General features: G+C 35.9%; 1 protein-coding gene across 1 annotated transcript in view; it reads left to right on the plus strand.

Annotated features, from left to right (window-relative positions):
* Positions 1–17,336, plus strand: part of LOC106877385 (uncharacterized) — a 35,842-nt gene that overhangs the window by 16,440 nt on the left and 2,066 nt on the right. Inside the window, exon 8 of the mRNA XM_014926276.2 lies at positions 8,958–9,017. Coding sequence (XP_014781762.1) covers positions 8,958–9,017 — 60 coding nt within the window. The remainder of the gene's footprint in view (positions 1–8,957; positions 9,018–17,336) is intronic.

Genomic DNA, 17,336 nt, shown 5'->3' on the forward strand with positions numbered 1-17,336 from the left:
TCTGATATTCTTTTATTTGTTTCAGTCATTTGACTGCGGCCATGCTGGAGCACCACCTTTAGTCAAACAAATTGACCACAGGACTTATTCTTTGTAAGCCTAGTACTTATTCTATCGCTCCCTTTTGCCGAACCTTTAAGTTTCAGGGACGTAAACACTCCAACATCGGTTGTCAAGCAATGGTGGTGGGGACAAACACAGACACACAAACATATATATATATATATATATATATATATATATACAACAGGCTTCTTTCAGTTTCCGTCTACCAAATCCACTCACAAGGCTTTGGTTGGCCCAAGGTTATAGTACAAGGCACTTGCCCAAAGTGCCACACAGTGGGACTGAACCTGGAACCATGTGGTTGGTAAGCAAGCTGCTTACCACACAGCCACTCCTGCACCTGTAGCTACTCATTTTTTTCTTTTTATCCTGTAGTTCAGAGCAGAAAGGATAGCATGCATGACCCTTTTCAGGTTCTCTAACGAACATGGAAGAAAAGAAGCTATTGTAAGAATGGAAACTTGACCTAGATTCTTGCAATAGGATGTATTCTGCTGAAATTTCTTAAAGACCAGATGGTCTAACAGAGTGCAAGTATATGTATGTGTGTATGTATATATTTGTGTGTATGTATATATTTGTGTGTATGTGCATGTATATGTGTTTGTGTATATATATGTGTATGCATGTATATCTATCTATTTACACATATAAATATAAATATATATATATATATATATATATATATATTGCATCTTTTACTTGTTTCAGTCATTCTGGGGTACCACCTTATGTATGTATATATGTAGGTAGGTATGTAAAAATTGTCTGTAACCTCAAAGTTTCACCTTTGACTGATGGAGGTAACTAAGTAACTATGTATGTTCATGTGTGTGTGTGTATTAACACACACACACACAAAGCATGAAAATTTCAACATGTTAGAAGCCCACTTCTGTGTGTTTCTTACCAAAAAAAAAAGTAATTTAAGTGAAATTCATACAAAGCAAAAAGCAAACCTTCAAATAATAATATTGATGATGTATAATATTGATTATTGCAGTTATGTAAATGAAACGGGTCAAACTTGTTAAATTTATGCTTTTTAAATGAGATTATTAAATAAATATTGTTTAAATTAAAAATATTAAACAAGAATAATTTAAATTCCTTCTATAGTTAATACTCTCTTTTTTTTAACAGTTTATCTTCTTTTTATGTAAGTGTGTGTGTACATGTCTGTGCATGGGTAGAAATTAGGAATGAGAACCCAGGTTCGAAATTTCCCCAAGACACCTGATGAAGGCTAGAGAGTATATCAGCCGAAACGTCGTGTTAACAACAAACAAGATGAAAACAAATATCTGTCGAATGTAAATAATATACATAATTCCTCATCTCTTAAATATAGAACTGTATTTCTTGCAGGTTGAGTGATAACATAGAGGCTCTGGGATTGACTTATATGCTAGAGTGTGTATCTGTGTGTACATGTTTCATGCTGTGGCACAAAAAATTTCCGAACATGAAGGAGAAAAAATACCTAATATATATTATAGATTTTTATCCTATTTATTGTAGCTGAAAATTTTCACTGACTGCTTTTCTGAGTTTCCCATTTTTGATTTTTGGGAGATCAGAAATGTGAGGGTAATGATTAGTGTTGTTTTGAGTGAGCAAAAAATTAATATAAATAATTCAAACTGTGGAATAAACTGTATGCCAAACGAAACAAAATATGTACACAGTGAGTATCCTTGACTGAAGAGAGATGAAAATGTCAAATGGTGTTGAAGGACAAATGGGTTTCGAGAGACAGTGAGATGGGGAGTTAAGAGAGAAGGAGGAGGCGGAAGATGAAACTAGTGTTAAAGGATGGGACATAACAGCTGGGGTTTCACTTGGCCTATATGTATTATTAATCGTCAAGAGCAGACTGCAACCCACTGGACTTTCTGAATGGTACACCAACGAAAAATTACTTTAAATTTTTTTAGTAATGCAGCCATCTGATGATAAGCCATGTTTCATGTGGCCCACTTCTCAAAAAGGTTGCCCATGTTTGGTCTAAGATAGTGTTTCCCAACCTATTTTCCTCCAGGCCCCACCATAGCTTTCAGAAAAAAATATGTACCCCACCGTGTGGCATCTTCGGCAAATGTCTAATATTATAACGCTGTGCCGATCAAAGCCTTGTGAGTGGATTTGGTAAACGGAAACTGGAAGAAGCCCATCGTACGTATATATGTCTGTGCGTTTGTCTCCTTGTCCTGACATCGCTTGATAGTGGTGTCACTGCCATACAAGCAGTGTCACTCATTTCTAGTATTTTGCAAGATAACTGGCCATGGGGAACTATTATCTTGTTTGAAAACAGATCAGGGTTGGCAACAGGAAGGGCATACGGCTATAGGAAATCGGCCTCAGTAAACTCCTTCCGACCCATGCAAGCATGGAAAATTAGACGTTAAAACGATGAATTAAACGAGAAAAAAATCAAAAGCCAAGGTTGCAAATCTAAGGGAGATAATTTCATAAAAACAGGATAGAGAGACAGCCAATTGGTTGCCTTATGATGTGTGTGGTAGGCGTCTGATGTTGGCCTCTGTTTAAGTAGAAGACAGACATTTTATTGTTTTAATAAGAAAATAAACGATTTGCTTTCGTAATCCAAGAAATGTAAACTCTGTGCATTCCACTCACATTTTACATCTAAAGAATATATACGAAAAGAAAGTGAGAAGTGCTATTTAACTATGTACATGAAGAGAGATATATTCTAAGAGAAGTAATAGAAATGGACAACACGTAACGAATAATTTAAACATGTCTGAGAGAAGAAGCATGAGAAAGATTGTTGTGTTACGTAGAGATAAGGGCAAAAAGGAAAGGGAGTTTAAGTCTGTGAGACAGAGAGGAAGAGAATGAGTAAAAGGTATTTATTGGACAGGAAGGGAAAAAGAAAGACTAATGTCTAAAGATAGATGACAAACGAGGACAATGTCGCTTCTAGAACAAACACAGAATGAAGTAGATTGGATAGATTATGTCTATGTGGCTTTACTGAGCGTTTTTCATATGCATACTAGGCAAAGTAAGATCAGAAATGTTCCTGATTTATTAGAGAATATGCTAGGCTATCTGGATGTATGTGTGTGCGTAGTGACTATATCATTATAGAGCTTGTGCTAATTATGTTTGTTTTTTGCCATCACGGTTAAGGCCATGCTGGTGCACTGCACTCGTTAATATACTCGGAATACACGAATTAGAGTTTGCGTGAATGAGAATACATGTCAAAGTATTAGGATGAGTAGATGTATATGAGTTTCAGAGGGTTGGAGTACGAGGGGGAGTGAGTATATAAAAGAGAGAAATGGGAGAGAGAGAGAGAGAGTTTATGAAAGTGAGAGTAAGATGGGAGATGTTTCAGAGAGAGAGAAAGAGTAAATATACAATAGCGAGGTGTCAGAGAGTACGTGGGGGAAATGCAAATAAAAGGGAGGATGTATGTGAAAGAGTAAGAAGTGGAGTAGAAATAAGCGAGAGTGTGTTTGAAAGGAGAAGTGAGAGGGAATGTGTATGAGAAAATAAAGGCGTAGTGAAAATAAGAGTCAGAGAGAGAAAGTAAAAATGAGAGAGGGTGTGTCTAGTGGAGGAGTGGAAAGGAAAGAAAGAAGCATGAGAAAATGAATAGAAGGGGAGTGAAAATGAAAAGGGAATGCGTTTGAGACAGTAAATAGAGAAGGAGTGAAAATAAAGCAGGTAATATGTCTAAGAGAGGAGACTGAAAATAAGAAATGGAATGTGTCTAAGATGGAGTGGAAATTAGAGAGGTAATGGGAGGAAAAGTAAAAGAGAAAATATGAGAGATTAAGTAGAGGAAGGGGAGTGAAAAATTAGAAAGGGAGTGTATCTGAATGGGAGTGAAAGTAAAAGAGATGTGTGTGAGAGATAAAGTAGAGGAAGGGGAGTGAAAGTAGAAGATATGTGTGAGAGAAGTAGTAGAAGGCAAGAAAAAAATTAGAGAAGCAATATGTCTAAATGGGAGTGAAAGTAAAACTGGAGATGGCTATGAGAGAAGCAGTAGAAGGGGAGTGAATGTATGGAAGAAGAAGAGGAGTCAGGGTAGAGAAGGTTCTGTGAGGTTTCTTTAGAACAGATTCTGAATGCATACAAGTGTATAGTTTTTCTAATATTATATATATGTAGATATATAATTTTTGAGAACGTTAATGGTATGGGAGTGAGCAGGTGTAACTGGGAAGAAAGAAGAAAGTGACTGATTGATTCTACGGAGTAAAAGTCAGTGAAAATGAGAATGTTCTCGACAGCCAGTGCATATTTAAATATGTGGAAGAAAGGAAGTCGAGTTCGTTGTGTGTGTATATGTAATAATAGAAGGATAAACTAGAAAGGTTTTTTTTTTCGGTTTTGATTTTTATCAACGGGACAGTTGGAGTCGAGAATGTGTATATATATATATATATATACAAGCACGTGTTTGTATATATATATATGTATATATGTAAATGGTATAAAAAAAAAGAAAACGGGATAAAAAAAAAACAAAGAAGAATTGGGTGTGTGTAAAGTTTCCCTGAATGTGAATCAGAATGCGTTAAAGTGTGAATATATGTATGATGTAACGGTATGTATATGAGTGTGTGTAATTTACTGTGTAAGCTTCCTGTTGTCAAGTAAATTAACATGGCTAAAAGCCAACTAAACGAAAAAGAAAGAAAAAAAAAGCCTTTCTCTGCTCTGCGATAGTTAAGATTGCTTTTCATTTGGTAGTGGATGATTTTTTCTTTTTTTTTTTTGGTTTATTTTTAGTATACTTTTAAGGAGAAAATTTAACTGGAACCCGAAGGTAGATGCGTGATAGGCGCGCGGTACATACACACACATGTATATCGAGATACGTATACGCACTCGCAATGTGTGTGCATCAATGTATATGTCTATATATATGTGTGTGTGTATGATGCATGTAGCTCATGTATACTAACATATACACATGTGCGCGCGCGCGACATTACTACAGAGAGAATGAATAGGTAGAGATGGCTAGATAAATAGCCAAATGATATATATAGACAGATAAAGATGTTAAGGTAGATAGAAGACAGGACATAAAAGGAGAGAAAGATAAATAGATAGAGGAAGAAAGACTGAGATAATAAGGGTAAAAAAATAGATAAGAGACAAAAAAGAAAAAAATTGAAGTGTGGGTTGTAAAATAAATAAACCAAAGACAAAGTGACCGCAGTGGAGTGTCCTCATTTTGCCGGAATATTATTTCACTTTGGGTCATTTGCAGTTATAAATACTGGTGTCTTTGACTTTTATAAAGAAGCTTGGCTTACGCGAAGAGAGGAGAGAGGAAAAGAAGGAGAAAGATGGCGGTGTTGTTGGAAAGAAAGATTATTTTAGATAATTCTGTTTAATACTTGAAATGGCCATTTCAACCGTGAATACGTACATACATATTACACATACGGACAAATATATGCGTACAGACACACATACGCACGTACATACACATGCATAATCATATACATAGGCGAGTGCACGCACAAACACATATTACCTATATATATGTGTGTGTGGTGCGTGTACGTTTTAGTGTTAAACATTAAAATGATAAAATTAACAATTCTGCCATCCATAAACACGCACATACACACATATAAAAGACTCCCCCCCCCATGAGTTTACCTTTCAGCTCTCTCTCTCTCTCTCTGTTAACACACACATACACATCTATATAAGCATATACAAACAGACGTAGGTGTGTACGTACTCATATATACAACTTGTGGTATGTACGTACAGCGGGGTCACCTGCATGTGTTAAATTTCTTGAAAAAAAAAAAAACAAAGAGAGAGAGACGAACAAATAGAGAAGGGAAAGAGAATCATAAATCAAAAATAAACCTTTGTTTATATTGCAGCCTTTTGCCTTTATTTTATACACTTTTTTTTTCAATGAGCGCTATAGTTTCATTATGTTCTCCTGTTGACAAGCATCCAATATTTTTTTCGCTTAATTTCCAATATATATACTCATTTTAATTATTTTTTTAATGCATGGTTATCGTCAAAACAACAAATATATTAAAAATAAAACTATTTAAATGTAATCAAATGTAGTTAGTAGAAAATAAGTCGTAATTATCACGGCCTTCTTTTTTTTCCAACACCCTCTCTCTGTCATTCTGATTCTCTTCTCTCTTGCTTTCTCTTTCCTTCGTTCTCTCTTGCTTTCTCTTTCGTTTTCTCTCTCCATTTCTCTTTCCTTTTCTCTCTCCATTTCTCTTTCCTTCTCTATCTCCCTTTTTCTTCAGTCTATATCTCTCCCTTTCTCTCCATCGATATTAGCTTATGTCACTTTCTCTTGTCTGACATCTTTTCTTTCCTCTTTCTCTCCGATCTCTATTACATTAGGTACATCTAGTGCACAATGGTCTGCAACTTATGGGTCACGACCCAGATCGGGTCATTGTATGTCTCAAAGGACCACCAAAACAAATTCGTTTTCGTGATATACGTGACATGCGCGTGGCCTAGTGGTTAAAGTGTTAGGCTCAAGATCATAAAGACCTAGGTTCGATTCATGCACCGGGGTTTTCAGTAACACTCCATATAACTTTGTTCCAGTCCCTTCAGTTAAAAGAAGAGTACCGGCCCAGTGCTGGTACTCGTTTACGTGTATTTACTATATATATATGCTATTGTATATATGTCTTTATAACGCATCCAGACGCAGTTTATGCGTATATACACAAGTACGTACGTGCCCGCATATATACAAATAGACAAATGCACAGACAAAGACTATATTATATAGTCATAAACACATCTCCCTCCAGTTTAGCTCTTATTTCTAGCAATTTAGGAGTTTCCTAACACCCTAGTCACTTTTAATGGTAATTATAATTCTCCTTCTTATTGAAACATTACAAACTGCTGTTTATATTAATTCTGTGTGTATGCGTGTGTGCATACACACATATATATACATGTAAAACACCTTGGATCATATATGTCCACCTGACCAGGGCTGCCATGGAATGAATGAGATAAAGAAAGCAAGGAAGAAAGAAAGAAAGAAGGAAAGAAAGGAAGAACATGAGACCACATGCACATAACTCACATGTCTCTTTGGAAGAAACACTCACAAACATACACAAACTCAATCATACACACACACACATCAGCACACAAACACACACACATTTACAACATGTGACTGACAATAGAAAGAACAGTGCTATTGGTGGCAAATTTCTACAAAAACACTTGAATTCGAACTTGAACTAATTGTTTTGGCCTAGGAAGAAAAAAGAAAACGAAATGAATTGGATACATTCAAAATGGTTTTCAGCAATTTCAAAAACTTTGAATGATTCTATTGTGTTATTTTTTTATGTATATTCTTCCCCCACCATCTCAACCTAGTCTTCTGTTTTAAAAAGAAGACAGTTACTTTTGTAATATTATAATTAATTAATTAACTATCAACAGTCTGATTATTCCTGTTGGATATGGTGGTCTCAAGGAAATTATTATTTCCAACTACATCAAGGGTGCTTTATATAAATATTAAATCACTCTCAGTAACCGATTGATACTTGATTTCATTGATCGCTGGAAAGGATAAGCAGCAATGATGACCACTGGGATAGCGAACACAAAACACAGAGGAACTGAAACGCAATACCGTTCGATGTTCGAACAATTCTGGTTTGGTCGATCGTGCCAAAAACACAAACTCCACGGTAAAAATAGATATTCAAAAACCTAACATCATCAGGCAATGTTTTCCGATATTGTATTTATTTATTATTATGAATACACACAAAGCTAACCGAATCAATATTTTGCTTTCAAATGTTTTGAAGGGATGTCACTCAATGAATATGTGTGATCTATTGGACATGAAGTGTCAGTAAAAAATTTTAAGCTCATTCATAATTAAATATTTTGATGAAGTTCTTGGAGCGTTACTTACTATTGATTTGAAGTTTGGCAGACTCATTAGAGCATTGAAATCAAGAGTTTTTTTGGCATTTAATTGTGACTCTTTTATTTGTTTCAGTCATTTGACTGTGGCCATGCTGGAGCACCGCCTTTAGTCAAGCAAATCGACCCCAGGACTTATTCTTTGGAAGCCTAGTACTTATTCTATCAGTCTCTTTTGCCAAACCGCTAAGTTACGGGGTCATAAACACACCAGCATCGGTTGTCAAGCGATGTTGGGGGGACAAACACAGACACACAAACATATACACACACATGCATATTTATATATATATCATCATCATCATCATCGTCGTCGTTTAACGTCCACTTTCCATGCTAGCATGGGTTGGACAATTTGACTGAGGACTGGTGAAACCAGATGGCAACACCAGGCTCCAATCTGATTTGGCAGAGTTTCTACAGCTGGATGCCCTTCCTAACGCCAACCACTCCGAGAGTGTAGTGGGTGCTTTTACGTGCCACCGGCACGAAGGCCAGTCAGGCGGTACTGGCAACAGCCACGCTCAAAATGGTGTATTTTATGTGCCACCCGCACAAGAGCCAGTCCAGGGGCACTGGCAACGATCTCGCTCGAAAATCCTTACACTTGTCACGGGCACAAGTGCCAGAAAGGCAATGCTGGGCACAGGTGCTATCCTGATTTCACACTGAAAGGATAAACGGTAAAGTCCACCTTGGCAGAATTTCAACACAGAATATAAAGATGCACGAAATGCTGATGAGCATTTTACCTGGTGTGGTAATGGTTCTGCCAGCCTGTCACCTTACTGTTATAATTTACCGTATTTTAACATGTATAAGGAATCCTTTTTGTGTCAAAAATTAAGTTAAAAATATATGGGAGTTTCTTATACATGGATAGTATTATAATCCCTTATAAAATCTTTTTTCCAAATTTTAAGCCCCCAAAATTAGGGGATTCCTTATACACGTTGAAATACAGTAATATTATCAAGAATCATGTAAGGTAGTGAGTGAGCTGGCAGAATTGTTAGCATACCAGGCAAAATGCTTAGGGACATCTCGTTGGTCTTTACATCCAGAGTTCAAATTCTGCCAAGGTCAACTTTGCCTTTCATCCTTACCTCCTCCCCAGAAAATACAGGTCTTGTGCCAAAATTTGAAACTAAGAATTGCATAAGGTGGTAAGGTGGCAGAGTCATTAGCACACCAGGCAAAATGCTTAGCGGCATTTTGTCCATCTATGTTCTGAGTTCAAATTCTGTCGAGGCTGATTTTGCCTTTCATCCTTTCAGGGTTGATAAAATAAGTACCAATTGATCACTGGGGTTGACGTAATCAACGACCACCCATCCCTGAAATTGCTAACCTTATGCTAAGATTTAAAACTAATATTATTAGGAATTATATATATAAAAAACAAATTGCTGAAATATTTCATGTGTTGTAGATGTATAGCTCATAAATTTTAACAGCAAAACCTAATATGGACCCCTAAGGACCATGTGGACCCTGGTTGAGAATCATTGACTTGGTGGAGCAAAATCTGAAAAGAAATTACGAGGCCAACCCACAGCCAAGAACACTGGAGAAGGGGCTCTTAAGTAAGGATTAGGCATAAGTAAAGTGTTCGGTCGTCTTTTACATACTGGATTTCTAATTGTAGCTGTACCCCTAGGTTACGATTGAACTTACAGACTCAATTTTGTGGGGTGGGGGGAGTGAAATGGTGGATAAGAGTTAGAGATCAGTGTTAGAAATAAAAGTTCACAAATCTTTGCTCATGGTATGAAAATATATGTGCATAAATGTGTGTGTGTGTGCTTATGTGTTTATTGAAATATGAGAGTGCAGATAGATAACTCAGATGATTTTGTAACCTGTCTGTCAATGGCATTGTGATGTGTCTATCACCAAGGAACTTGACATTCAAAATAAGCAGCATGTGGATACTTCAATGAAAGATTCACTATTGTAAAATTAGCCTTCTTTTTTTTTTTTTTTTGTCTGTGTGTCTCTTGTGGAAACATAAATATGCAGAACAATAGGCTCTCTTAGAATATCTGGCTCTAGATACAACTCTACATAAATGAGTGATCGAGGAATTAAGAGCTTGGACAGGAGTTCTTCATCTTTTTATGATTCCAGACTTTTAAAGAATTACACAATATGTCCTCATATCCACCTTAACCAAACAACCAAAATCATCATCACCATTTATATATTGGTTTCAAATTTCAGCACAAGGCCAGCAAGTTTGGGGGAGGGGACTGGTTGGTCATATTGACCACAGTGCTCAACTGGTACTTATTTTATTGACACCCAAAAGAATCAAAGGTAAAGTCAACCGTGGTGGAATTTGAACTCAGAATGAAAAGACAGATGAAATGCCGCTAAGCATTTTACCCGGCAAGCAAGCGATTCAGCCGGCTTGTTGCCTTCTCATCATTTATATATTAATACAACAGTGAATTCCTACCTACCTTTAGTGCAACTCTAAGAGAAGTAACTCAAATAGAGTAATAAAGAAATGGTAGTGGTGGTGTTGGTGGAAAAGTTGGCAGTGACAATAGTGTTGGTAATGGGGGAGAAAGATGCATGGAGAGAGGGGAAGGAATAGAGAAAAGGGGGAAACAATAGAATCAATAAAAATAAAAACAGGGAGAGAAAATACAAGAGAAACAGAGGGGAAGAGAGAAAAGGAGAAGAAAGTAAGACAGAGGATTCTAAGAAGTAAATATGCAAAAAAAGTTAAAGTAAATATGCAAAAAAAAGTTAAAGTAAATATGCAAAGGGAAGAGAAGAAATAGAAAGTCGGGAGTTTTAAACACAGAGAGTGAGGGAAGACTATGATTGATGCGGCAAAGTTTGTGATGTCACTGCATCTTTAGTTATCTCGTTCTCTCATTTCCCCCCTCCTTCTTTCTCTGCATTTGTTTGAAGTATTTTTGGAAGTATATCTTAGTTTTATTTCGCTGCAAGAAAGGGTAAATAAATACGTAATGACTAAGCGGGAGTCGGGGGTGTAAACGGAATAAATATAAACACACACTCAATGGGCTTCCATACTGTTTCTGATTTCTCAAGATATTAATGAACTCGAGGCTCTAATTGAAGACACTTGTCAAAGATGCAACGCAGTGGGACCGAACCCGGAACGACATGGTTACGGAGCAAATTTTTAAACCATACTGCCATACCTGCCTCTAAATCATTTATATATTTATTTAGAATCCACAGGTCACTGGGAAAGCTTCTATGTTTGGTTCACTGAGACTCAAGTCAGTCCATATGATCATATGAAAATAAGGAGAGAATACTTTGTAGTTAGATTTGTTAAAGCTTTGCTAACGTAGTTGTACAGTAGCAGAATAATGTTATAGCTTGATTATGTATTCGTCATTGTCCTATGATCACGATACGATATAATACTATTTTCTCAAAAAGCTGTAGCCACATAACTGAACTAGTGACAACTACTGGAAATCATAAACCTTCCCCCAGTTGAAGCATATTTCAGTTTACTCGTGCTTCTAATATCTTTGGGGGAGTGCGTGCACGTCAGAGAATCTCTTATTACAAATGACTAACTATTTAATTTCTCCCCACTAATTCAGATCAACACAAACATACACATCATGCAGTGATTAGTGGAGAGGACTTAATTCGTACGAAAAGAACAAGCCAAGCAGTTGCATCCTTGAAAGCATAAACTAACATCCATCCGAGTCGCGAAAATGTTAGAACTACTACATTACATCACACCTCACCATTACTACTACATAACATTACGCAACGAGTCAGCGAAAGCGCTGCTATGTGGTCCCCAGAACAGCCAAATTGTCCCTCAGTTCACTCCCTACAATTTTCAGTAGGAAAAGTATTGGGTAATGTAGTCGTAGATACTTTAAAAAAAGACGAAATGGTCACGGTTGAAACACTTGTGATCATAAACAACGAACAAACAAGGGAGCTGCTACTCGGTCAGTGAACCTGCTAGAAATAGCAGCCAAATAATACCCTTCAAATCGCAGCCTCCCAGTCTTAAAAAAAGGTACATTCAATATTGTAGTCCTAGATATAATAGGTGTAAATATAAAACAAAATACTTTTATCATGGATCTGTTTGGTTAATACTGACCAGAAGCTAACCAATATATATATATGTGTGTGTGTCTGTATATATAAAGAAAAAGAGATGACAAGGGAATAAACGATTATCTTATGAACTTCATTAGCTTACACCTGTTTCTGCTAGAGAATGCAGTGGATTCATAGTTGAGTGCTTGAGTAACACCTTATAGCTTCATCGGAGCCTTAAATATGAAGTGCAATTTCTTTGGGAAAAACAATTACATTTAAGGTATACACACAGAAAAGTGTTACCAATGAGAAAACATGTATGTGGGGAATGAAATTCAGGTGCGCCTCCCATAGTTAGAATAAGATTAATGTTGAAGTGTGTATAAGGATAAATATACCGAGATGTAGAGAAACAGTAATTAGATCTACCAGTAAAAATAAATGTGTAAACATATGCATACACAGACATGGATACAAATAAACACACATATTTACATATATCTATATATATATACATAGACAGACATTATATTCTTGGACTCTGATGCAATATCAGAGATTATATATATATATATATATATATATATATATATTGGATTAAGCCATTGTTACATTTCTGACAATGCTTTCTTCTGTAAGGATTACATAATACAAATAAAACAAAGAGAAAAGCGACAGAACACCATTTCATGGCGGCTATGTATCACCTATGTTTATCCCATAAAACTGTTTAAAAAGAGCAACAACATCCGTAACCCACTTATTTTAAACTGTACATAATACGAGCTTTAGCTAAAATCTATATTTAACAAACCCTTACATAATAGTAAGCTATCGTTTTCTGTTAATCTCTCATTTCCGTACTGGACAATTCACTTCATTATTTAGATTACAGTTTACAAAAAGAAACCAAGCAGTTTATATGATGCTTTTCTTTTTTGTTTCTTTGTTATTTTTCTCAGAAATATTTCTTCTTGGTTTTCATTCCTTGTCTCTTTTCAGACAACTATGGTTGTTTACACGGTGTTTAATTTCTGATCGTTCCTTACAAAACGATATTCCTCTATCGTTTCCATTATTCTACCTCTCCTTACCTCCCTTCCTTTGGTCGTAGTTAATAATCGTTTCTTTATTTGCCACAAGGACATATATCAATATAATAACCACCCTCTTGTTTCTCTTAAGATAATAGTAATGATTTCAAACGCTGGCATAAGACCTCCTCTAATGATAATAATAATGCTAATTATTATTAGCATTATTATGTAACCACTCAAACCGCTTCGGCTTTCAGTTTTTTTTTATTGACTAACCCGCCCTAGCTAATTCTATAATTCTCTTTCCTTCCTCCTCCTACGATCATTTTTGCTGCTGTTTCTTTAACCTTTTCTGTGTCGCTACGTCCCCTTTATACTCTCCTCACCACCCGTTTTCTTTTTCTTCGTTATTCTCAAACCTCTCTTTCCTTCTCATAATCATTCTCAGTCTCTTCCCTTCCATTTCTGTGACCACCTCGCCTGTGTTTTCTTTCCTTCAACCTCTAACCTCCCCTTCTTCTATAACCTTCACCTTTTACAGCTCGTTTCTTTTCTCTCTCACTCTTTATCTACACCTTTAATTCTCCTCCCACTACTCCTTTAAAATTTCTCCCTTTCTTTTCTTACTAATTCTTTCGCATTCTTTCTTCCTCCTCCCTCTTTATTTCTCACACTTCCCCTTCTTTACCTCTTTATTTCTCTTCACTGCTTTTCCTCCTTGAGATATCTTTCTCGTCACATATCTTGGAGGGTCTAAGACTTGACCCATTCTTTGAGTCTTGCATTTTCCTTGCTATATGTCCTTAGTGTTTCTTTCTCACTCTCACTACCACGCAGCCATGTCTCTTTCCCCGTCATTTTATCATACCCCTCTCTCTATATATCGTTCGTTCACTGTATCTCTTTCCTTCCCAATATATTGCTCCATTTTTTAAAAAATACTGTCTCGTACACCTTTATATTAGCAAGAATCTTATTTCGCTATCATATTTTATGCTTTTTTTGTTTAAAAAAAAAAGCCATTTCTATGGTAACGTGGAAGTTTCAATTTTCGGTTGTGACTCACTCCACTTACACTGTTCATGCCTTTAACAGAAAGGCATGAACGCCACTGTTCGTTTCTTCCTATTTAAGTCAATCAGGACGAACCACCTTTTGATGGATACCGTCATATACTGAAGGTCAAACAATTGACTGTTATTTACACATTAATACGTGGCATAAGCATTTCTAATACACAACGAAATTTCGTCATTGCATTGATCGAGAATAAAATTAATTCTCAATCTGAAATAATAATTCTCATCGTTATTTAACATTTTCAAAGAAAATATATGTATCATGATTTATTTTTAAATTTTTCGATTTGCTTTGTAGTCTTACTAGTTTCTCGTACTGAAATAATAAGAGACAACAAAACACCATACTGCAGGTCATTTCTTTTAGTCACACAGACAGAACGGAAAGAAAAAAGGGGGGGGAAATGCATAAAATATCCCCTAAAACATGTAAAACAAGGACATGGATAATGGTCTGAAAATAGCAAAATGACTTGATTCAATGAGGAAGGATCCGGGTTGAGAGGAATGGCGAGAGTAAAATAAAAGTAATATAGTATTAAGAATGAGAGAGGGGGAAAAGAAGTATTGAGATAAACAGTTCAGGATGTGAATGTTAATGCAGAAAGTTGTGGTGGAGGAGGAAAAGAGATGAATATTGTAGAAGGAGGAGGAAAAAGGAGAAGGGGAGGAAGAGTACAGGCAAACAGGCGAAGGGTGGTGATGTATGTAACGGAGAAGGGGATGCAGAGGGGAACGGAAGAGAGCAGGAGAAAAGTATAAGCTAAAATACGGAGGGTTAGTAGTGGCAAAGAAAGAGGAGAGGAGGAATAGGTGAGCGAAGGCACCACACGGGAATGTTTATAATGGTGGTAGAGGCGAAGAAAAACGAAGAGGGTAAAAAGTATGTGAGGTGGGGGAACAGACAGACAAGGAAATGATGAGGGTGGTGGTAGAAAAGTATTTAGAGTCGACTCAACTGCACCTCCACTCAGGCAGCGAGAAAGCTACGAATAAGTGTCTTCTCTGTCTGGCTTGCTTTTGTTTCCATTGCTCCTCAATGGCGGCTACCAAACGAATTATTATATATCAACCAGTTTTGAATTATAATAATAATAATACTATTAGTAATTAATGAGGCACAAATACTCAAGATTTATAGAGGAAAGCAAATAGAATGTGATATTCATGCCTTTCTCAACGAAGGGACATAAAATATAGATTCAACCTAAATAATGATAATAAATAATTATTTGCTGATATATTCACTATTTCTCATTTAAATCAAATCTTTATAATTTCATTGTTCTATCGCTGTTTTTCTTTCCTCGAAAAACATATTTTCTTTTGAGTAAAACATTTACGCATTTTTTTAAAGTGAAATACATATCTACATATAACTAGAATCTTCTTTTCAACCTCTGGCCAATGGTGTTCATTTACGATGGCTTGTAAATAAGGTGAAATGTTCTTTGCTTTCAGTGAAACGTTTAAAATGGCTGCCAGATTACGTTTTGTCAGAAATGAATCCCGCTGCTTATCTAAAGTCTCCCTTTCCCTCCTCTGTTACTCTCTATCTATCTCTCTGTCTGTCTCTTACCTTTCCCCTCTCTGTATCATTCATAAACTGACATTTTCTCTCTCCGTCTTTCTGACTATCTCTTTCCTTCTCAATGCCATATCCAAAACCCCTTCCTTTCACAGAAACTGAGCCAATTGATTTTCAAAATGGCTGAAAGTATTATTACAAACAATTTTTAATAGATCAATTCTAATATTTTTAATATTTACGTTGGGGGGAGACAGCTTAGGCAGTAGTGTCGAACTAAATGCTTTATTGTATTTAGTTTCGTCTTTTTTCAATTTTTCCTTCAAATCTAATCAGAGTTGACGTTTTCATCTTTGGTGAAGTCGGGTCAATAGGACCAGTACCAGTAATATGCGGTGTCGATTTACGCTATTGTATACTTCTCCCATACAAACGGTCTTTATGCATTGTCGAAAGGAATCAATATTTATATTTATGCGTTTGATGTGTGTATGAAATGAGATGTGTGTATACGTGCGTAGGTAGGTATTACGTCGCTGCCCCTTAATGTATGTTTATATTCCTTTTTTGTTTTTATGAATGCAGTCCGTATATGAGAATTTCTATGAATGCGTCGTAACAGCACATGTTAAACGGATACGAATGTGTCTGCTTGTGAATAGTGTATCTGTGTGTGTGGAGCATGAAATAAATTATTCGTCAATAGCTGTACAGACGTCATGAACGCCAGAAGGAACAAAAAAGGGAAATTAACGTTTTTGACTTAAATTATTTGAAAGAAATGGACCTTTTTTTTTTAATCGCCGAACATTTTATTCAAATCTTCTCTCACGTATTTATTTCTTCGCGAAAATAAAAATAGAAGTACAAAAAAAGCTGGTGTTAAGTGTGGTATTTGTAAATGGGTTTTCGTTATCTAGAGAAGAGAAATCGATCCGTCATCAGTCTCTCTTCATTGACCATTCTACTTCGTAAGCAGCACTGTTCTCTTTAATAATTTTGCAAGATCACTTGACTCTGTAGGCAATGAACATCTTAACCAAAGGTGAGGGGTTTTATGTAAGGTGAAGGTCATACATGCATACATATCTATATATACATACACATGTGAATGTATATATATGTGTGTGCGCGTGTGTATATATATACATATAAATCATATATATATATATGTATATATAAATGTGCTGATTTACCTTCAGACTACGGGTGCTCATATGGAACACATTTCTAACGAGTAAACTCTCCAGAGTGAACGAACTTACACAATGTCATCGCCATTTTGCAAACGAAGATGCCATTTTCCTGTAATTGTTTTCACATTGTAATAAAACGCGACCAAAATGGTAGTGCAAGCGAAACTGATTAGGTTTATTAATTATAGTTATTTAAACATGAACATATATATATATATTAGTTACCTCCGGTATTCAAGTATTATTTTTTTCCACCTTGTTTCACATTTACTCTGATGTTTATACACCTGTCTTCGTCTTTTGTGTTTCTGTAAATTTCAACTATATATATGTATGTTTGTATGTATGTATGTATGTATGTATGTATATATATATATATATATATATATATATATAT

Source organism: Octopus bimaculoides, chromosome 19, assembly GCF_001194135.2.
Source record: "Octopus bimaculoides isolate UCB-OBI-ISO-001 chromosome 19, ASM119413v2, whole genome shotgun sequence".
NCBI classification, from domain to species: Eukaryota; Metazoa; Mollusca; class Cephalopoda; order Octopoda; family Octopodidae; genus Octopus; species Octopus bimaculoides.